The sequence below is a fragment of the Perca fluviatilis genome, chromosome 4 (genome assembly GCF_010015445.1).
Source record: "Perca fluviatilis chromosome 4, GENO_Pfluv_1.0, whole genome shotgun sequence".
Lineage (NCBI taxonomy): Eukaryota > Metazoa > Chordata > Actinopteri > Perciformes > Percidae > Perca > Perca fluviatilis.
Window position 1 is genome coordinate 17,187,780 of NC_053115.1, and position 21,981 is coordinate 17,209,760.

At 40.5% G+C, this 21,981-nt stretch overlaps 2 protein-coding genes across 5 annotated transcripts; both read left to right on the forward strand.

Moving 5' to 3' along the window:
* Nucleotides 1–5,371: 5,371 nt before the first annotated feature.
* Nucleotides 5,372–9,970, forward strand: srsf3b (serine and arginine rich splicing factor 3b). Of its 3 annotated transcripts, none has more exons than XM_039798081.1 (6): nucleotides 5,372–5,523; nucleotides 6,790–7,000; nucleotides 7,106–7,246; nucleotides 8,982–9,020; nucleotides 9,298–9,384; nucleotides 9,872–9,970. In XM_039798081.1, the coding sequence occupies exons 2-6, from the start codon at nucleotides 6,798–6,800 to the stop codon at nucleotides 9,897–9,899; spliced, it is 498 nt and encodes a 165-aa protein (XP_039654015.1). In that variant the 5' UTR covers nucleotides 5,372–5,523; nucleotides 6,790–6,797; the 3' UTR covers nucleotides 9,900–9,970. The 3 variants fall into 3 exon arrangements, with proteins under 3 accessions (XP_039654015.1, XP_039654017.1, XP_039654016.1); XM_039798082.1 differs by having other exon boundaries at nucleotides 5,373–5,504; XM_039798083.1 differs by lacking the exons at nucleotides 8,982–9,020; nucleotides 9,298–9,384; nucleotides 9,872–9,970 and adding an exon at nucleotides 7,807–8,261.
* A 5,901-nt stretch (nucleotides 9,971–15,871) lies between these two features.
* Nucleotides 15,872–20,880, forward strand: cdkn1a (cyclin-dependent kinase inhibitor 1A). 2 transcript variants are annotated; one of them, XM_039798085.1, is made up of 3 exons: nucleotides 15,872–16,175; nucleotides 18,837–19,284; nucleotides 19,399–20,880. In XM_039798085.1, exons 2-3 carry the CDS (start codon nucleotides 18,846–18,848, stop codon nucleotides 19,452–19,454), a joined length of 495 nt encoding a protein of 164 aa, XP_039654019.1. In that variant the 5' UTR covers nucleotides 15,872–16,175; nucleotides 18,837–18,845; the 3' UTR covers nucleotides 19,455–20,880. The 2 variants fall into 2 exon arrangements, with proteins under 2 accessions (XP_039654019.1, XP_039654018.1); XM_039798084.1 differs by lacking the exon at nucleotides 15,872–16,175 and adding an exon at nucleotides 18,370–18,450.
* Nucleotides 20,881–21,981: the final 1,101 nt, after the last annotated feature.

Consider the following 21,981-nt stretch of genomic DNA (forward strand, 5'->3'; position numbering starts at 1 on the left):
CACAGGTGATACCCAATCTGCAAAGACTGTCTGGAAACTCGTGGTAATACGGTTTTTCTCTTGCTAAGACACATTTCTTGAAACCCTCACCCATTTTCTCAAAACTGTAAACACAAAACCAAATTCTCAATTTATATTCACAAAACACCTGACTCTGCTGGCAAAATCAAACAATGCTTTCAGATCAGACACACAGCCAGTCAATAACTATACACTAGGCCTCAGAGCATTCATTAGACATTACCTCAACACAGTGTCCAGGGCATGTTACAGTAAACATGTTTATTTATACAGTAAACACATTTTGAAATGAAAAAAAAAGTATATCACTTGTACAGTGAATATCTTGTACTGCAAGTAGAAGAGTAATACAATATTAAATGTCTGTTTACAGCATTAGGCACTTGTAGAACAGTAGTCCAACTGCAAAAGGCAAATAAAAATATTGGAAAATAAAAACTACTATCACTATGTAACTGTGGAAGTAGATTTATTTTTTCATACACTTGTTTTTAGTGACATTCGTTAACACTGTGGTTTCCGCCCAGTGGGAGTCTTACTCGTCCTTACTGAGCCTCAAAAGCTCTGCAGACCTTGGAAGGAACAAACAGCATGGTGCGCCACTGTATAATACCTGACTGAAAGGAGCATAATGCATGCCAAGGAAAACTCCTCATCCCCATGGATGAATTGAAGTAAATACCTCAAACCAAACTGAAAACAATGCAGACATGTTTAGTGAGCAACATCAGTTGTTTCTGAGGTGCATGAAGTAAAAATGTGTTGCACGAATGTTGCATGGTGCAGCAACCTGCAGCAAACCCAAAAGTGAAAGAGAGTTGGAGTTAGTTGGGCTGACCAAGATAAGCTTGCAAATGAAATTCAGGGTATGATAGGATGAGTAGAAATTACACAGATCATCCTTTATCCTACTCAACTGGCAAAACCACTCAACTCTGGGATGCGTTATTATGGAACCCACGTCACTTCTAGTAAATGCCTCTGGGATGCACTCAACTTACTCAAAACAAGAAGCCCTTACTCATGGAGTGAGGTGAGGACAGGTAAATTTGCATTAACAAACATTGAATTGGTGTGCCTGTTTTGTTTACATCCAAATGCACAAGCACAACCAGGATTTAGCTGTAACATTCCATAACTTTATTCTACATATGCATAGTCAGATTTCAGGGATATACTTACAAGAAGAGCAAAGAATACACCTAACAGAATCAGATTAACAGAATCGGCTTTAATGGCAAAGTAAGAGTGTGCACATCCCTATGGTACACATAAAAGGAATCATCAGCTAAAAACAAGGACAATAAAGATGATCAAGGTAAAATATAAACATTTGACTAATATAAAGCTTTGTAGAAACTCACCAGCTGCTCAGCGGTAATTTAAAATTAGCCCCACCTTTAACAGTGGCAAAATTAAGGTGATGTACAAATAAATAATCAAAAATTATAATCTAATAATATAATATACTGTACAGGCCAAAAGTTTGGACACACCTTCTCATTCAATGCGTTTCCTTTATTTTCATCACTATTTATATTATAGATTCTCTGAGAAAGGTGAACTGTACTCAAAAAGATGCTAGAATGAATAGCTGTGGATGTGGGCAGGGCCCCTAGAGAACGCCTACATACAGGGCCCAGAATGTTGTGCTACTGCCACTCATGGCAACTGTTTGGGTTTGTGAGTAACAGGAAAGTGGAAAAACACGCATACGGTAATCAATCTTATAATTACCCTTAGCTGAGTTTCATATAGCCTACATAAATGTAGGCCTATATCACCAGCAAGAGACTATTCATTCTTTTATCCATGAAGATTGTCAGCATTCAAAACATCCATCTATAAATTGCAGGAAAGTCTGTCTGTCTCTGTGTCTGTGTTTTATGCGCATACTGTATCTCTCGAACCGTGGATGGATTTCAAACTTGACAGGTGTCTTGCTATGGGCACGAGTAAGTGCAGTGGCAGGTCTGACATTGTTAAGATTAGAAATACAAAATATATCGTATATATCGGTAAAAGAAGCACACATTGGCTTTTGCCGCTCTAGCCGTTGGCCACTCCCCCTCTTGCACTGCACACTGAGTGAAGAAAGCAGCGGAGCTTTGGCAGCTAAAATGTGACATACACCTCAGACCCACAAAGGAAGGTAACCTGCACGCCACACACAGACACCACATGCAGGGAGGGGAATAGCTGAAAGGAATAAGTGGAATAAGGAATAAGTGGAATAATAAGTGTGGAATAAGGTTGGCGAAAAAAGGCCCTATGCTTTTCTGTGTCTATTTCTTCGCTAAGAGGAAACTCAAGAAAAAGCCATTTGCCAACACTAAATATCAAACAAAAGCCAGACACTATATAGTATTAAGTTGCTGTGAGCTCTAGCCTACATTCACCACTTCTAAACAGAGGCAGAATATAAAGTAATCTCGGAGATTATTACTTCACAGCGCTGTGCAATGCGAGAAAATCTCAGAGCTGAACCGGACAGACACATCACTTTTCATCAGACTCACCCTGGGTTAATTAAGTCTACTGCTAACTAATAACATTACCGTCGCCAAAATCCCCTCGCGAATCAAATCCCCTACTTCAATGTTAGCTGTCAAGCCACTAGACCTGTATGGAAATGAACACCTCTGCTGAAGTATTAAATTCGTTAACGGTCATAGACAAGAGACAACACCCCCTCTCTCTCTCTCTCTCTCTCTCTCTCTCTCTCTCTCTCTCTCTGTGCACACACAGTCCGGTTCTGGTGTTTGATTAACGCAGATAGGTGGTGATTAGCTCTCATAACGGGCCAGGTGGGTAGCGCACTGCCATGAGTCCATGACACTAATGTCTGATTACTCCACATTTTCAGGTAAATCAGTAAGTTAGTAGTTGTTGTATACAGGGGAGTTGCATATGAAGTGATTTTGGGTCCTTCTGTAAGTCATTTTGGGGTACAATTTGGTTTTGATGACTTCTACAAGCAGCAATAACACAGGCCAAGCAATCAGCCCGTTCCAAACAGGCACATTTTCAATGGGCACTGCACTAGTTGAGACAATTAGCCTATAGCCTACTTGCGCTTAACGTTAATGTGAAAGCTGGATATTAAATGAGTATATTGCTTTTGTTTATTTTTAGTTGTGTTATTTTATCATGTATTCATTTTAGCCTACTTATATCATTTGTTCTAGGCAGTGCCCCTTAGAACCTAGAACCAACTCTCTCCCAAGGGTGCTGGTTCTAGGTAACGTTACATTGCAAAAATGTTATCACAACCTATGTTCTTCTACATATTTCATTCTTATTTTTCTGTACCCCTTTTTTCAAACTTCAACTCCTTCCACATTTTTCAACATATAAACTTCATTCAAACATCAAAACCTTCAGCTTGATTCAGAATGGCCCGCTTCTATACAGAATATTTATAACTTTCATAATTACAAATTTGCCCCATTAGAGTGGATGGACGGAATGTTCAAATTTGACACAAATGCATACATTTTCATACATGTTCAACTGCTATTTACTCATTCATACATTCACCGAGAAACTCCATTCAAACTTTAAAATGTTTCACATCTTTCATACATTTAGGGTAGTATTCAACTTTCAAATCACATCAGTACTTTTAAAAATATTCAACCTTGTTTGAGGCTTAGAAAAAATGCCCTTCTGACATTTTTACATTAGTGTGTATTGGATGGAATGGTCAGATTCAGAGTGCAGAACCCAACTGACAGAGTGACGAGCAGCCGATGCAAAATGCTCTGTACTTTGCCATCCACAATTTTAACTCTTCATACATTAATGTTACATCACAATGTAGGGAATGTTGTGCCCTTTCTAACAATGTACTTAGGGAAGCAAAGAGACTTTCACATGAGGCACAGTGAGCTTCCAAGAAAAGAAGTGTCAAGCAACAGTCGCACTGCCTCCTGTATTAAAAAGGTCTCGCTTTGCCAGACCCTCCTCCAAAGCGCGATGAATGAGGGTCTGGCTACTCCACATAGCATTCGGGGATGGGAGGAAAACGTGCTCTGGTTTAATGGCATTTCTTTAAAATCAGAATCGGCATGGGCGGTGCTAAACTCCGCACAGAGCCGCTGCAAAATTGTCGTGTGAGAGAAAACTCAGATTGGACAGATAGTCTAGCTAGCTGTCTCAGAGATGTGATGAGGAGAAGTCAACAATAGTCCTCATAAATCCACCGAATTTAAAATTCCAACACAAAGAAAGCGGAAGAAAACGGAAAATACATGCATCCGGCGGAATTTCCTGCAGCACCGGAGCAATCCCGGAAGTGAAATGCAAAGGATATAGACTAGTATTAAATCATACCAGAAATACCAGGAGGAGAGCAGAAACAGGCTGTTTTCGGACAGCTACTGTCCTCACATATTTTACCCTACACACCATTCTTGCACAGGATGTTCAGCAGGGTGTCATATCTCTCACAGTATTAAACATTAAGCAATAGGTGTTAGGGTTTTTGAGCTAGAAGCAGGACTATCAAAGATGCACCAGACCCTCGTCTCATTGAGAAGAACCCTCTGAGACAGGTGTCATCATGGCAACCTTTAACTGCACAGTTGGTGATGTGAGCCAGGTACCATTTCATCTGATCCCTGACATGATGACCTGTTGGTGTTGAGGCCTGAAGTCAGTTAGGAGTCAGTTGGTCAGTTAGTCCATCATGAAATCATGTTAACTGACAAATAACTCCTCTCCTCTTCTCCTCCTCCCCTCTTCTCCTCCTCCTCCCTTCTCGTCCTCCTTTCTTCTCTTTCTCTCCTATACTTATGGTCACTTATTCATTATGATTATGAATATTCAACACAGCTGATTGAGATTCCCTAATCTGACACAATTTTCAGACTCATTCATACTCCTTCAGCTGCTTCTTTATCAAAAATGAAGCCAGCAATCCTGTTTATCATCATTTTAAAATTAACTACAAATATGATATCATTATCCCCACATCTTTCAAACATTATGGGTGTTAAATCAATGTTTCAATGCCATTCATACTAATTAAACCCATTCCCACTTTTTCAACTAGCCTATCCTCACTACTTCACCTTCTTCTTAAACAATTCCAGCCAGCAATCGAGTGTAGCGTCGTCAGCCTTTTAACATACAGCATTCACACCGCAAATTCTTCAGAAATTACATTATCTAGCTAGCTAGTTAAATAAATGGTTTCTTTGGGGGGCGCCACAACCCTATAAGCTATGGTCTGTGCGAAAAGAAGGTTCATGCCTAAAATGTTTTAGAAATGCATCGTGAATCAAATAATATGAAGTATTTGCGTTAGGAGACTGTTAAGGTTACGTGAGTGAGAGGGACTGGGAGGCGTAGATGAGAAGGGAGGTCACACAACTTACCCCGCCCTGCCTGGAGCAGGTCACCCTACTGACAAACGTACGCCATTTTCCGTCGACCACCGAGAGGAACAAATCAGCAGAGAAGCGCGGAGAGTCGGAGCTGTGAGTTGCAACGAAAACGGTAGCTAGCTAGCTAGAATGTGAACGAAATGCTTAATTGTGCCGTACTGAAACTGTTTAAGAATACCATGTTTGGGGTGATTCATCGAACTGCCGCATCATTTGTTTCTAATGTTATTGTTTGCACTAGCTATGTGGTTGTTAGCTGATTGCTGCTCCTTAGCACTCACGCTAGGGCTAGGCCTCGGAAAGGCGACAGCCATTTTAGCTATCTTCAAATAGCCATCATGTAGCATTAGCTAGCTAGCTTCGGAGTGTCGAACATCATCTAGCTAATGTCAAATGTGAAACACTGTTTTAAAGGCGGAACGTAGCTAGGTAACCGTGTAAGGTTTGCCGTCCAGTTAATCGAATTAGCTAGCTACTTCAACTTATTAAGAGGTTAGTATTAGCCGGATAAACCAGCGTAAAATACTATTTCTAGTTAATGTTAAGCTAAATTTATCACAACGTTGGACCCTAGGCCAGGCTTCTTTTCGATTGCTAAACGTTTTAAGACTATATTGTAGGTGTGGTTCTTGACTAAATAGTGTTTTTCGTGTCACGTTAAATCAGTAACGTCAACAGAAAACGTTAAACACATTTTCTACATGCGGTGTGATTCTCCAGATTTGTTGCACAAAGCAAATCGGCGTAGCTCATGTAAACTACGGAAATTGGAGCATTAACTTTAATTTGACATCACACCTTCGGTTAAATTTAATCCGGTTTTAATCCTACTGGTCTAATTTTTTCCAATAAGATAACAAAACGGTGGTGGTGTGAGTTACTAGTCCACCACCATACTGACCAAAGTATGGCTGTGGACTGGTAGCTGGAGAGGTGCCAGTTCATCTCCTGGGCACTGCCAAGGTGCTCTTGAGCAAGGCACCGAACCCCCAACTGTTCGGGGCGCCTTCCCATGGGCAGCTCCCACACTCTGACATCTCTCCATTAGTGCATGTATAGGTACTAAGCATGTATGTGTAATTCAGGCCTGTGTGTAATAACAGAGTGAAAACATTGTAATTTCCCCTTGCAGGATTAATAAAGTATACATTATTTTATTATTATTATTATTATTTAGCTATATCTGCTGCAGAAACACCAGGTCCTTATGTGTCCTGTGTGATGCAGGAGGATAACGTTAGTTGTCTTTGTCTCACCCCAGATTGTGAACTAATGTTATAAAGATGTAAAGAGACAGTAACGGATGGGTCCGTGGAAAGGAGAAGCAATGTGTCTGCTGCATTTCTAACCAATTTCTTATCTTTTGATTATTTTTCAGATCCAGTCATGCATCGTGACTGTCCTCTTGACTGCAAGGTCTATGTTGGAAATTTGGGCAACAATGGAAACAAGACAGAGTTAGAGAGGTCATTTGGCTACTATGGTCCTCTCCGCAGTGTGTGGGTGGCCAGGAACCCTCCAGGCTTCGCCTTTGTAGAATTTGAAGATCCCAGAGATGCAACTGATGCAGTGCGTGAGCTTGACGGAAGGTAGGCAGCGAATTTAACTAATTTTGAGATGCAATGGCCAACGTTGGAGAAACGGGACTCATCTTGAAACCGCTCAGTGGTTAATGATGGCTGGTTGTTTTATAGAACATTGTGTGGTTGCCGCGTGCGAGTAGAGCTGTCCAATGGTGAGAAGCGCAGCCGCACCCGTGGCGCTCCCCCTCCGTGGAGTAGGCGTCCTCGAGACCGAGACGACTACAGGCGCCGTAGCCCACCACCCAGACGAAGGTAACATATGTTGTTATTTGACAGTGATAGGCAGACACAGTATATGGTCTATCTTATACTTAAATCCGGCTCTGTGAATTACTGATTCCACTCTCTTACCCACAGTATAAATCCTGGTAATTGCTTACGTTTGTAAGCTTTTCTGCTGATTATACATTTGTGATAGTTTCATCTTCATTGATATTGTTGGTCATTTTATGTAGGGAGCCGAACAGATAGACATTCATAACCAAATAATGAAATATGGCATGGGAATTTCATATTATACTAGGTTATGTATTAAAGTCGTTCTATTCCAAAAAAAATCTGGCCTTCAAAACTTCTAGTTCTGCTTTAGGTACTAATTTGAAGTGTACAATATTTTGTGCACTCTCAAAAAGTTATTGCATTTTTACTGCTTTAAAATGGAAAAATAGGTCTGTGAAATAGGATTAGGCAATTCCTATGTCTAAAAGTATAATATGTTTAAAATTTTGGGGGGGGGATAAAAGTGCCAAATGTGATGCATTTTTTTTCCTTTTGTTTGAGGATGCTTTTTATTTTTCATTTATATTAATAAGAATGAAACCCGTTGCAGAGACGTCACCATGCCTCCTCTCACCATCCTCTGAGTCAATCAACTAGTCCTCTTTCAGCATCATGTGACTGCTGACCATCGTGCACCAATCAGCTTGGCTGGTGCTGTCATATGACCCAGGCATGGCCGGTCGTCAAGTTGCACCAACCCATTGGTTCCTCAGCATGCCGTTCTCAACCTCCTCCTCCTTCAACCTTAATCCAAACGGCAGCGGCCCACCTCACATTCCCGACCAATCAGCGTATTACGTTCCCAAATGTCTACAACCTACCAACAGCAGCCTTCGGCTAACCAATTAAAGCAGGAAAAAAGCCACAGCCAGCCCCCATCTGCCTGCCACCTAATCACCTTGCAGCATCTGGCCAGTCCCATTCAGCCAATTCTACCTACCCAGCCGGCAGTCTGCCTCCCTTTCGTCATATCTAGCTTGTTGAAAACCAAAAATACTAGTAAGTTTTCCTGCTTCATTCAGTACACTGCTGATTACAGTTTTTAAAAGACAAGGTTGAAAAGGTTGTTCTTTTTTTAATTATTTGAATCATAAGTCTGGAACTTCATATTTCCAGAGATTTCGATTATAGACAAACATCTGGTATGTCTTGGGGCTCTGAGCAGAATTATGAAGTGACACAAATCAAAAGTCTCCTCAACCCCCCAATCAATATAAAAAGTTTTTTTTTTTTTTTTTGCTGTATGGTTGGTTTTAGCAGATCTTAGCCTGGTTTCTTCTCCAGACTTATTCCCAGTGACCAGTTTGTTTTTGTTACAGCTTGTTGTAGCTTTCAATTCCTAATTATCTCCTTTAAGTACAGTGGACCAGGAAGGAGCACAACCTTCTCCAAATTAAACGGGAATATAATTCACACAGGTGACTTAATTTAAGGAAGCACAATGCACTGTGGGATAGGAGAGATCATTTTTTAAGCACCTGCCATCTTTATGCATGTGGTCCATTGTCAGTGAGTTATACTTTTTTGATTGAGAGCATTGTGTTCCTGGAAAAACACCCAAGTCTTTTATTTCCATTTTAAGTTACTGAGATAGGCAAAGGGCTGTGTTGAAGGAGGCCCATGTAAGAAAAGGCTAGGAGTAGTGTGGACCTCAACGGGATTGATGCGTCCGTCTGTGTTTGTTAACGCTTGTATTTTCCCTGTGCAGATCCCCACGCAGGAGGAGCTTCAGCCGCAGTCGAAGCAGGTACGTCAGCCTTCAGGAGGTCTTGTATTCAGAGTTCAATCCAAAAGCTTGAATGTTATATGAATCATCAAAACTTGAATGTAATTTAGGTTTGAGAGAGTTCCTGTTTCATAACTATAAAGATGAACTCAACGCATTGATTTGATATGCAACTGGAAACCGTATCCAGAATGGAACCTAACCATACTAGTCATGCACTTAACATAACCGGCAAACAAGATTACTATGTAGAAAATGTGAGTAATGTTGACCTAATGGGATGGTTTGGCTTTTGCAGGTCTTTCTCCAGAGACAGGAGGAGGGAGAGGTCCCTATCCCGGGACAGGAACCACAAACCTTCCAGGTCCTTCTCACGATCAAGGAGGTACTGATATCTTCTGAGATCATTTCTGTCTTGTGTCATAACAGATATTCATAGCAGTTGAGTTTTTTTTTTCTCCAACTACTGTATATGTCTGTAGATGGGTTTTCTCTTGAGACACTGCACCACTGAGAATAACACTCAGAAGCATTTTTCACACGTGCACTGCAAAACTGAAATTACCTAGACATTACCCAGTGGAGCTGTATGTGCGAATGCAAATGTCCAAATCAGTTGGTTCGGACATCAGTCTTTACCCTGCCAGCTCCCTAGTACAAAGTCCAGGGCCTGATTGACTTGATTTTAACAGTCCTGAGTGATCTGATCACAAGTGGACAGCTCTAAGTACGTGTGTTTAAATCTGGCTGTAAAATGTGTCTTCAAATGCGTCTTTAGTGACTTTGTGTGTTCCTGCGATTGCTAACAGTTTGATCAGTAAATCTTGCTAGCATTAACCTTTTTTCTTTTTTTCTTCCATCCTTCTCCATAGCCGCTCCAGGTCGAACGACAGAAAGTAGAAGCACGTCTGTCAAGTGTAAAGGGAGCGGAAGATAAACGGTTGTACAGGCTTGTCCGTTTCAAATGGAAATCAACGTGGCCATGTGGCCATTCTTGAGTTTTTTTTTAAACAATCAAGCATTTTAGTGTCCCCCTTGTAATGGTAATTTTCACATACATTGAGTGGGTGTGTACAGGTGTGATGCCTCACCTAAGTCCACCTGGTCGGCCTGAAACAGTCGTGCCACCCAGCATTCCAGTTCACCAGTTAGTTTTGTTTTTTGTCAATGAATGTAATGTGTAGTTTGACATAGTGAGTAGTTTCTCTTTTTCAACGCCAGCATTTTTTTTGTAAGGATTGGGATGATTATAAGAGAGTCCCTCCTTCTGATTGTCTGTAAAGCCAACCTATTTACAGCGTGCTACTTTCTTACTTCACACTGAAGGTTTCCATCTGTTAATGGTTGTTTGTAGTGAACGCACCCCCACATTTTTCAAAATGCAAAACTATGGCATTGATTTAAGAAAAAATGTAATGAACAAAATGCAGATTTTTGGCTTTGAAGTTTTCCATTATTTTTCTTTTGTTTGATACAATGTGAAATGGTTTCTGAATTAAAGATACCAGTTGATTACAAAAGACCTGAATATTTATTTATTTATTTCCTTCTTGCCTTTCCTCAATATATTGTATACTTTTCCATCCACAAGAGGGCACTCCTACAGCATCAGTCACTTTAATAAGTGGGGTAAGTTGATTCTTGTGTTGCCCATTGGTGCAGGCTGCAATGTATTTGGTTTGAGCTGCACTGCTTTCCCATTTATATGCTAACTTCTATTGTTGGAAGTTTTACAACTGCTAACTTCGGTGTAGTTTTTTCTTGTCAATGATCCGTGTCGACATCACTCGGTGCAGTTGAGATTTTGCCTTGTATACTGGTGTAATTAACAATTATGCATTTCACCATTGATATCTTATAAGGTGACATATTTTCATAATCCAATACAAATGAAATAGTGCATTTTGAGTTGACTCCAGATTTCATTATCCGTAATTGCATTTTCTATAAAATATATTAAGCATAGATATGCTAAAATAAAGATACTGGATATCAATACAAAGGTTGAAACCTATAGCCTAATCACATTTCAGATTGTAAAAACTAAATGGAAGACCTATTTTATAAACTTTTTACCTAAATGAAATGTGGATGTTGAAAGTCTTTCCACAGTAAAGTAGCAGATGGAGATGTTAATGTGACATGTCAGATTGTAGGTCTATGCTATTGGATGCTCCATACCATACAACTCGACATCAAAAGTAACTTAAGCCAACATTTTATATAGATGTCTTATGAGTTTTGACTCATTTGAGATACATAAAAAAAATACAGGGTGCAAGTCAGTGGACTGTGCTGCTGAAAAAGTCAATGTATATGTGGTGTATGTGTGCTGTATAGCCTGCAGTAACTGAGGAGTGAAGTCCTGAAGTTTTTTCAGTAGTGAGATTGAGTCGAGAGAGACATTATTCAACTAATACACCATAAAGAGTTTTACATTGTAATGTGGGCTGTCTGGTGGTGAGACTTTATACGTGTTCATTGTGGTCAAAAAGGTGTTTGCTATATATGAATTTAAAACTGTGGGGCCTTTTCTGATTCCACAAACATTGCAGCTTCTTTCCCACTGCCCACAACTTTTTTTCGGTCACACCAATGCTCCCTGTTCAGCCCATGGATGTAGGATGTATTAAGGGTTCAGTCAGGCAACAAGTTCCTCTTCTACGCGCGCTTTTCCACGTGGTTCAACTTAAGCCCTGATGACATCATCGATGACTCACGGTATCCACGGAGACGGACAGTGAATGAACCGAACCCGCGGGAATCCACCTTCCATCTTCTCTAAATACTTCTCACTTATACGCCGCTATTGTAGCCTAAATATGGACAGCTGTACATGGACATTCCCCATTCACTATTTTTTCCCACTGTGGTCCCACCGAATTTGTTATAATTACTTATTAAAAACTAGCAAGTCCACAACTTTATAACACAGACAAACATCAAGCAGGTGCAACAACACAAGATAAAGCAAGCCAGCTACAGCTAGTCTGCATTGCCAGACCTACCTCCACAGCCGGTGGAAGAGGGTCTGGCTAGTCCACACCAGAGCCGTATATTAGAGAGTGTTTGGCCGTTTGGCCAACTCAAATCATGGGCGCCATATTGGATACGATTGTCAGATGACTACAGTGTAACCCTATATGGGACGAATATGCTATCTTGAAATAAATCCCTTATTTTCACCATAAACAGGCATATACATGTTATTATCAACATTGGTCAATATGTAAAAGGCCCTTACGGAAATATTTCAGTGTATATTTACCTTCTATATCGTAAATGGGCCTATAAAAAAATGCCCATTGTAGTGAGTGACCACGTCACCTAATAAGTCTCTGAGCAGTGTTTACCTTTCTAATGTCTGCTAGCATACATACAGGCTAACTATAGCCAGTTAGCTTTGTGTGTAACATAACAAAAACCCACCCATCTCGTAGGAGCAAGGCTATATTTCATTCAATAAAATTATGGTACAAAAGGAGCACTAACGCAGGTCTTATGTTGACAATGTGGACGCAGATATAGGAAACTCCGAAAGGCAGTCGTAATGGACCTTTTTCACAGCAGACATGTTGACTTGTCATATAGGAAAAGCACAGCTGAAATTGATAACCTTAACGATGGCTCAATTCCATCAAGTGTCCCAGTAAGCTGTTTCAGTGAGTCAGCATGTATAAAACCAGGGCCTCTCCTAAGTGGAATGCAGCCGTCATTAATGGTTTTGAACACACCTGTGCTTTTTCTACTATGACATGTCAACATGTCTGCCGTGAAAAAGCTCTATATTTACCTAGCAGGTTAGATTAACGCTGTTGCGCTAACGTTAGCAAACGTCAGCATAGCGTTAGCTAGCTGTCTAAACTTGTGAAAAGCTGAACAACATCCCCGTCCAAGCTGTGTTTCACTTTCCCACCAGTATTATTATAAACATAATAAAGACACCTGGACTCGGTCAAGACCAAAAGCCATATGACTATGGCAAGATCACAAGCATTTAGGTACATGGAGTGCTAGCGAAAAAGCTAACCCTAGCATAAGGCTAACTTCAAACTTCATTCATTTCTAAAGCAGTGTTAGAACTTTGGTATGGTACACAAACTATGGTATTACTATATTTGTCCTATGTAATTTGTTATCATAAGTCGAAGAGAGAAATTGACATTTAACTCACATAATAATGAGTAGTCACTTAGCCTTCAGGAGGCACTTTTCACCTTCAGCTCCCATACTTACTCGCCTTTTTGGTTCACGGGGGGGACTTGTGAAATCTTTTGCCGCTTCCCTGTCTTTCATTGCAGCCAAACGCGCAACAGTTGGGCATTTTTTCATTGATTTATGTCATTTTTAAAATAATTTATTAAATTTTTCCACTATTCCCTGCACTATGTCAATGAGAATCAGATGAATGTTGGTATCCAACATGAAGCACGAAACACGTGACCACCTCGGAACCAATCGCATAACGGGATACCTCAGAACATTTGATTCCCTAGTTGGCCACACTCTCTACGGATCTGGTCCACACTTCCAGCATGGGAGAAGAACGTGCTCTGGTTTCTTGGCATTTCTTTAAACCAATCACGGTCGTCTTGGGCAGCACTAAGCCCCGGACACGATTTACCCTGGATTTACCCTGCAGAGATCTGAGGAGCAGTTAACCCTAGTCCTCATAAATCGACCAGAGTTTAAAATGCCAACACAAAGAAAGCAGAAGGTGACGGACATCCGGCCTAAAAAGAGGGACATCCAGCGGAATTTCCGGCGGCACCTGAACAATCCCGGAAGTGAAACGTTGTTGATATAGACTACAAGTCAGCTAATATTACTTGCCAGTCCAACAGCAAGATGGCCAGCTCGCCATTTTTCTTGCTGCCTTTTTTTTCTCCGAAGCTCTCGCTAATGACTAAAAGCCTGTCCGAGATTTACTCTTGCTCGTTCACTCTTCTCTTCTTGGCTTCCTCTGTGTCCCCTTCGATTTCTCGCGTCTGCCATGATGTTTGTAGTAGCTGCTGAACCCGGTTCTGTTGCCCGCTCAACCAGCTTCGGTTCTGGCACGACACAGGAGATCCATGCCAGTATCCGTTCAAATCATTACATCATTAGCCTACAACTCTGGGAAATTATCCCAAATTATTTTCCTTTTTCGCTGCAAAAATGAACAGAAATACAGTGCTTCAAAGTAATCCACTAAGAATGTGTGCTGGCATGTATTTGTCTAATTCAGCACTTTACCAGATTATATTCCAGCAAAAATTGAGCATGGTTAAATTTTTATTCTGGACGACCGGCATGCGCATAGATTTTCCTGCTCCCAGCGTCGCTACTTCATGGCTCCTCGAGGTGGCGCTCAACACATGAATGAGGGAAACTTGAACATAAGTTTCGTAAGCTTTTGTGAACAAAAGCCTTTACAATAAAGGATAGTGTAAAGGCTTTTGTTCACAAAAAACATCAGGTAACTTGAGTGTAAAAAGTGTTAAGGTTACATACACGTTATATACCGTAATCATAGTGGCAGGTGATAAGGTTGAAAACCTTGTGAAACTCAATAATTGAGTTGCATAGTATGTGCTTTATATGGCGCCATTTATTGCATCAAACTTGTCACAGTGCAAAACATGGGCCTGAATAAAACGAAGCAGATAATGAGTAAAGATAATTTGATGGGCTCGCAGCATGGCTCGCAGACCCTCTGCACCGTGCAGCTGCCTTTGAGCTGAGAGATAATAAAGTGTCTACTCAGCTGTACAAATGTAGTCACACCACTGCTGCTCAACAACAAACAGTAAGCACTCGTCTCATTGTATCTTTCCATTTAGTTAGTCTAGTAAACTTTATTAATTTCAGTCCACATCAATTCAATTTAATACAACATTATTAATCCCAAAGGCAATTTGGGCAAGTAAAAACATACAGGAAATGGACATACACAGACAGACATTTAGCCTACCATGAAAGGAGCTGTTCAAGGCTGATGGTCCAATTGCTTTTAAAATACTAAAAACCTAAATCACCCCTGAATATAGCTGGACTATTTGGCTTCCAAGTTTGAGTTTGTTTGTTTTGTGTCCTGTCAGTCTCCTACTTAACAAAGGACTCACTGTGATCAGTTGGGCCTTTATACTCTGCATCCTACAGTTAGGGCTCTTGTTGTTGACATGCTGGGAACTAGGTTGATGCTGTTGGGAAGCGTGAGGAGTCTCTTGGCTGACCTGATGCCAGATAAACAAGCCTGGCTTCAACAACAAGAGGACAGAGTACAATATGTAACCAATGTGAAAGCTACAGAGACTTGCAACAGGCTGTAATATGCTGATTATCCTATAATAATAAATAATTTATTAGTTGAGATATATTCTTAATCTGCAAAGTATAAAGCTTACAAATGTAGTGGAGTAAAAAGTACAAAGTTTGCCATGTAACCTTAGTGAAGTAGAAAGTAGCATAAAAAGTCCCTCAGCTTATATGTAACGTTAACATTACAGTAGGACTAGGCTACTAATGGACCATTAAAAAAAAATAGGCCTACCATTAGTAATTGTGGTATTTCTACTTAAAATCAAGTAACACATATACACAATACTTCTCCAATCACTGCTGTCCTGGTTTATGGTTTTCCACCACTTATTTGTGTGATCTGAAACTGAAAATTGCCTGTGCTGATGCGCACTGAGGGACAGAGAGAAAGGGGCCGTGCTGGGTCACCCTGTGCTGGAATTTCCTCCCGACAGCATGCATATATTACTACGGAGCGAGCCAAACTCTCACGTGTGCTCATGTGTTTCACCGGGAAAAATTCCACGTGTGTGCCAGCAGTCCCCGCCCCTGCATGGTAGAGGAAGTCCTCCTTATAGTAGACCCATGGTCCCCACCCACCGGAGTTCATCAAAGTTTAGCCCAGGTCCAGTCTGTGAGAATACTTGGAGAACTTATCAAGGAGTAACGTTAGGCTTAGCTACGTAACTATTTGGTCGCTTAAGTTGTATATCATTTATTGGAGAGGGTGGGTTGGAGAACATCAGCCTCTGGCATTTGTTTTTTACACCAGATCTGCTGTTGTAAAAAAAGAAAGAAAAAAACAAAAAACAAGGAGGCAAATAAACAGACCAGATTTATTCAACAGGGTTGAATAAGAAGGATTTAAGTTGGACTAGACTGCCGTCGACTGATAATGTAAGTAAAATTACTGTGAACTTACATTTTTAAAGTTTATTAGTTTTTTTGTTGTTTGTTTTTTAGCATTGCTGGTGTTTTGTTCGTTTGCAAGCAACTAAACGTCTTGGTTATATGTCTGTAATATATAGCCTATAGCTATATAGTCTTTTTTCATATGTTCAGTCTTACAAATTATATGTTTGGAACAGCTTCCCGCTACTCATAGAACTCAAGTTATATGGTTTTATATTGACATACGTTTTCAGGGGTCAGTTTCAAAACGTGACCAACGATCTTCTAAACCCATACAGGCATCTTATCAGAGTGATTTTAATATCTATGGTTGGTGAGAGAGATCGGTCGGTGACTCAGGCTGCAGTGACAGCCCAGTTTGACTGGTCTGCACGAGCTCCAGCCTCACGTGGAGCAGTGTAGTAACTGGGCTGGGTCTCTGTCTGTCACAGACCGTAAAAATAATGGACGTAACGGCAGTGACGTCACCCATTGGTTTGTGGACTACTGTTTTTGGAGCGTCGAGTTCATGGGTGTCGGCTGTAGGCTGTAGTAAGAACGGGATAGATGGATAGAGGGAGCGAGGCGCAGCGAGGCGGGGCCCCCCCCGTTCATTCCTAGGAGAGTTGCTCAGTGGCGCGAAAACCGCGTATAAAATGACCCGGATGATCGGCACTGCTTCCACTGTGCGTAATGTGCCCAAGGAAACTAGAAACTTTCTTTTTTCCTCGACTGTGCCCAAGGAAGATATAATTCATAGTCAAAGTCATACTTACGTTATTATAATTTGGACTCACATTTTAACTTAACCATGCAAGAAAACACTCCTTTCATTTATTTATTCATTTAATAAATAGTAACAACCCCATACGAATAATATTAATTTGCCATTTCTGTGTCGTTTTTTTTTTTACAGTCTAGCCTATCAGAAACAGATAAAAGATGTGATCTTAAATCAAAAGCTTTTTATTATCAAACTAACTTCTGAAATTTGAAAAATATGAATTTCAATATCAATGCCACAACTCCTTAACAATTTAATGGTAAACTTTGGGAAATGTATGTATGGGGTGTTTCAGTTTATCGGGAATTTGGGATTTGTGTTAAACTGAACATGAATAAACTCAAGTTCATGGGAAAAATGCCACATTCCAAACATCAGAGTAGTGTTAGAATTTCACTAAATGACGTGTTCTTAGATTTCTGAGGACGAAGGAGAGGCTAGGTTCGGATTGAAAGATTAAGCAAGATGGTTTAATAAAACAACATGAAAAAAACGATAGTCAACAGAAAACACAAATGTTACACTGCAGCTGACAGCGGACTGCTCTCATGCTTCTCTTGTGGAGTCACAGAAGAACAGTCCTGAGATCATCTCAGGAGCCCCCATTTATCCTGTCCCTCAGGATAAAGACACACCTGAATTTAGGTTTACTCCAGGTCACAGACTAAGGTTGATTATCATGGAAGTGTTGATTGTATTCAAGTTTACAGAGTTTGCATTTCCTTTGTTCTAACCCAGACTAGAACACCAGGATGGTGGAGACTGAAGGAAGCAGAAGGTTATTTCATGCTGTGTGGCAAAAGGTTTCTCTTAGTTGGGTTTAACCTAATCAATTTAACCAAAGACAGGAAGAGAGGGGGAGAGAAAATCTCTGTCTTTACCTTTTGTTTACAGAGACAAAAAGTGGTGATTGTGATAATCAGGTCAGTCTGAACCTATTCTTTTCAGTCAAATAGTTTTCATTCCTATTTTCCTAACCTGACTGCAGCATACAATTTATTATTTAAAAAATAATACATAAGCAGATGACCATAATGACTTATTATTCTCCTCAGACACATCCGATTCCTTCCTGGAGCTCTTGCAGGAAAGTGGCCATTTAACCCACATTCTTGGAATAGTTTGTATATGAGTTTTGTGTAAATAAAGCACTGAATTAATAATACGATTCTTTAATCTAACCTCTTCTATTATCCTCATCAGTGCTTAGCTGCTCATTGAGGTTTGCAACTTGTTGAGCTGACTGTCTGTAGAAGGTCTGACGGTGCCTCCTAGCGGTGACTCTGTGTGTCTGTAGCGATCACAGCCTAGAGCTGCTGAGGACTTGCCTTTACATGTCTGTCTGAGATTATGTCCAGGCATGTACCAGTGATTCACACAGGAGGGCTCAATGAGTCACTGGCTGCTCATGTTCCTATAAAGAGCTGCCCAGTAACACAGCAGTCTGAGATGCACTGTAGTTCACATTGAGGATACTTTAAACTGGTTAGAGCCATGGTAAGGCCGATTTCTACTTTTTAAAATTGAAGCAGTAACCCAGGGTGGATTTCTAGCATGGATTGGAATTATTTTTTCTCTCCAAATTTTAGAATTAGATTGGTTTCTAAATTAATCTTTTTATTCACTTGGGTGAAACTAATGCATTTTTTATCTCTGAAAATGTATACATTACCGTCAAGTGTCTGTCTGAGAATTAGAGCTGCAGCCATGAATTGATTAATCAATGAATTGGTTTTGGCATATTAGCAGATTCATTGATAATGAAGAGAAAAGTTAAGAGTGATAATCATACAGCTCATCACCACTGTCTAAGGCGTTCGTTGGTGATGTCCAGCAGCGGGGCTTTTCCATCTAACCAGTGGTCTTTTCTCTGTTTCCTGCAGTGTGGAACGATGGATACTCGTAAGCGGATCGGGCATCGGATCGGGAAAGGCCCTGCTCGACGAAACCTGTTTGGCCCAGTCGACAGAGAGCAGCTGCAGGTGGAGTACCAGGCTGCCCTGCAGGAAGACCTGGAGGAGGCTTGCCAGCGATGGGGCTTCGACTTCATCACAGACAAGCCTCTGGAGAGCAGCGATTTCCAGTGGCATGCCATCCCAGCCAACAAGGTGCCGCTGATCTACAGATCCTGTATGCTTGTTCCAGGACGTACAGAAGGTCAGAGGACAGCAGAGGCAGCAGTTAAGCCCAAGGGACAAGGAAGGGTGGAGCCACCACAGAGTGACAAGGAGAACATCCCATGTTCGCCAGAGAGATGTGCGCTCAACCTGGAGAAAACACCAGAGAGAAGAGAGAACACAGGGCTGAAGAGGAAGCAGACAAACATTACAGGTACATATTATATAATAATAATTTAAAATATAGATATTTTAAATGTGAATGAGTAGAGTTGTGATTTCATGTTGGCTTTGCATGAGCTGAATTTCCTGTTCTTTATCCCAACAGATTTCTATCAGGCTAAAAGAAGAGTAGTTTGGATGCCACTCAAATCCGGCGAGTGATTTGCGGTGCAGTATCCTGCAAAAGTTGGCAATATCCCAAGAGAACCACACAAACAGTGCTACACTCAGGAAATCTACAGTCTGCACAGCCACTCGCCAGGAGGTACTGGACCCAGTGAATTATCTGACAACAGAAGAGACCTCAGCTATACATAATTATAATATATTACTGTAAGGTAAATTAGGGTACTGTATTCACTCTAAGGGGGGTTGGTGTTTACCCAGTGGTAAGAAGGGGACATTTGAGCAGAGAAGATTAACGGTAATCTCTCGAATCAGTGGATTTATACTGATTTGGATCATGGGGATGCCAAAGAGTTGAGTGACATTTCCTACTGTACATTCCACAGGTCTGAAAATGCATGTCACCTCTGTACTGTTAGCAGTATGGAGATATGATGATGGACACATTACTGCAGAGACTTGAAACAGATGTCATGTTGGTTATAATCATTGTGACAAGTTGCAGAATAATCTTAAACCCTTTGGTTTCTCTGTTCAGATCCACTCTTTTTTTTTTTTTAAGTGAATCACGAGGGCTAGCAGTTATTTTGTGTGTTGAAATGCTTGAAAGATGTTTGATATCCTGTACATGCAGTTGCTTTGCTTTAGATTTTTAATGTGCCATCATGTCCTCTTTCATTTTTTCCATCGGCTGTAAGTCGATGGATTTATCAAAACAGATCTCCACAAGTGCCCTGTCTGGACTCTGACATTGTAGGTTAGGAGCGTAGCACCATGTCTTAGGAACACTTAAAAACATTTATATTAGGGTTTATATATATATCAGATATTGATCTATAGAGTTTAATACAGCATGGTTATGTAGCACAATTATAAAAATAAAAAAAAAAACCAAAAAACATTGCAGTGTTGCACATACATCTGACGGTGTGTCCAAAGCACCCAGGATCAAGTGCCTTTACGGTATTTGTTCCGGTATTTGAAACTTCGTAAAGGATATTCAGAAGAACGTCCTCTCAGAAGCAAATTAATTTACTAAGGTAAAGCTAACATGCTTTATTCTTTTCTATTTGGAATCATAGTGCAATTTTGACTGACAATGTGTTGTGATCTGCCTCAAAACAAACGTTTGTTCTTGATACTTATTTCGGTCCATGTCCGCAAATCTTGTTGCTATGGTTAATCAGAATGGGTGTCAAACAAGGTCAATGTAATGCTAATCCTTACCAACTGACAGCTTAACATGTTCGCCGCTGCAAATACGGAGCTAAGCAAAGAACAGCATTACCCCACACAATGAATGCACTTCTGTTTGTAGATGCTTGTGCACAGGTCCTACATATTGTTTTGTGTTAAAAACTACAAATGAAAATATCTATCTTTATTTATTGTGAGATATTATGCCTTGTGTTGATTTAGTTTTTGTTTAATTATGAGAATTACAATAAAATTGTGAAACTTTCTTGTGAATGTTGTGTGCTTTTATGTCCCTCGTCATGCGCACACACACACACACACACACACACACACACACACACACACACACACACACACACACACACACACACACACACATTTCACATTTCACATCCAACACATTCAAACATGTCATATTATTTATGATTGTTGTGATCACAGTCCCTGTCTGGGGGGGTTGCAAAGCCCGTGTGTGAAGTACTTGAACTTAACTTAAATGGTTGCACGTTTAATTTCACTACATTTCTTTGACAGCTGCAGGTACAAGTTACTCTGCTGATGAACATACAAAATGTATGATCATTTTATAAAATATGACACAGTATTATAGATTAAACATTACATGTCATTTAGCTAATGCTTTTATTCAAAGTGACTTACAATTGCTATATATGTCAGAGCTCACATGCTGGTTGATGTATCACAATGGGAATCAAACCCCAGTCTCTTACACCAAAGGCATGTGTCATATCCACTGCGCCATCACCACCCATTAAACATAATGCACTCAAAATTAGCTCCAGCTCAACCAGCAGCATCAGTAAAATGCAACATACATTCACATGTATGCATCCGTATTAATAGGGCCCAAGCACTTTTACTTTTGATACTTTACATTTTGATGATTATATACATTTTCTTATATTTGAATGCAGAATTACTACTATGTTTACACTGTGGTATTGCCACAAGTATAACATCTGAACCACTGCACTTGAGTGTGTCTGGATTTGATGCCACACCTTGTCTATGGATGACGTTTTTTTCCTCTTTAAAATGTAGGCCTTATTACATCTTGTTTACCTTTAATTGTATGGTGGGTACCCCCAGCACAGAGTCAGGCTTGAAGTTGGGTGAGTAGAACTTGAAGCAGCCTTGAGTAGCTCAAACAGGCTTCTGTTGTTGTAACACACTTCTTCCTCCTTTGTGAAGGAGGTAAATTAAGAGAGTGAGTCACTGCTCAGGCAGACAATGTGTACTTTGGCACTGCATCACTGCATCCCCACATCAGCGCACACAAGTGTTTGTATTAAGGGTTTATAGGGGATGAAGGGCCCGGAGCAGGCTCTGCTGTGCTCCCTCCTCC

Coding starts and splice junctions, on each gene's coding strand:
- srsf3b (XM_039798081.1), top strand. CDS start 6,798: ATGCATCGTGACTGTCCTCTTGACTGCAAGGTCTATGTTGGAAATTTG. Junction 7,001..7,105: donor GTGCGTGAGCTTGACGGAAG/GTAGGCAGCGAA, acceptor GTTGTTTTATAG/AACATTGTGTGGTTGCCGCG. Junction 9,385..9,871: donor TCCTTCTCACGATCAAGGAG/GTACTGATATCT, acceptor CCTTCTCCATAG/CCGCTCCAGGTCGAACGACA.
- cdkn1a (XM_039798084.1), top strand. Junction 19,285..19,398: donor GAAGCAGACAAACATTACAG/GTACATATTATA, acceptor TTATCCCAACAG/ATTTCTATCAGGCTAAAAGA.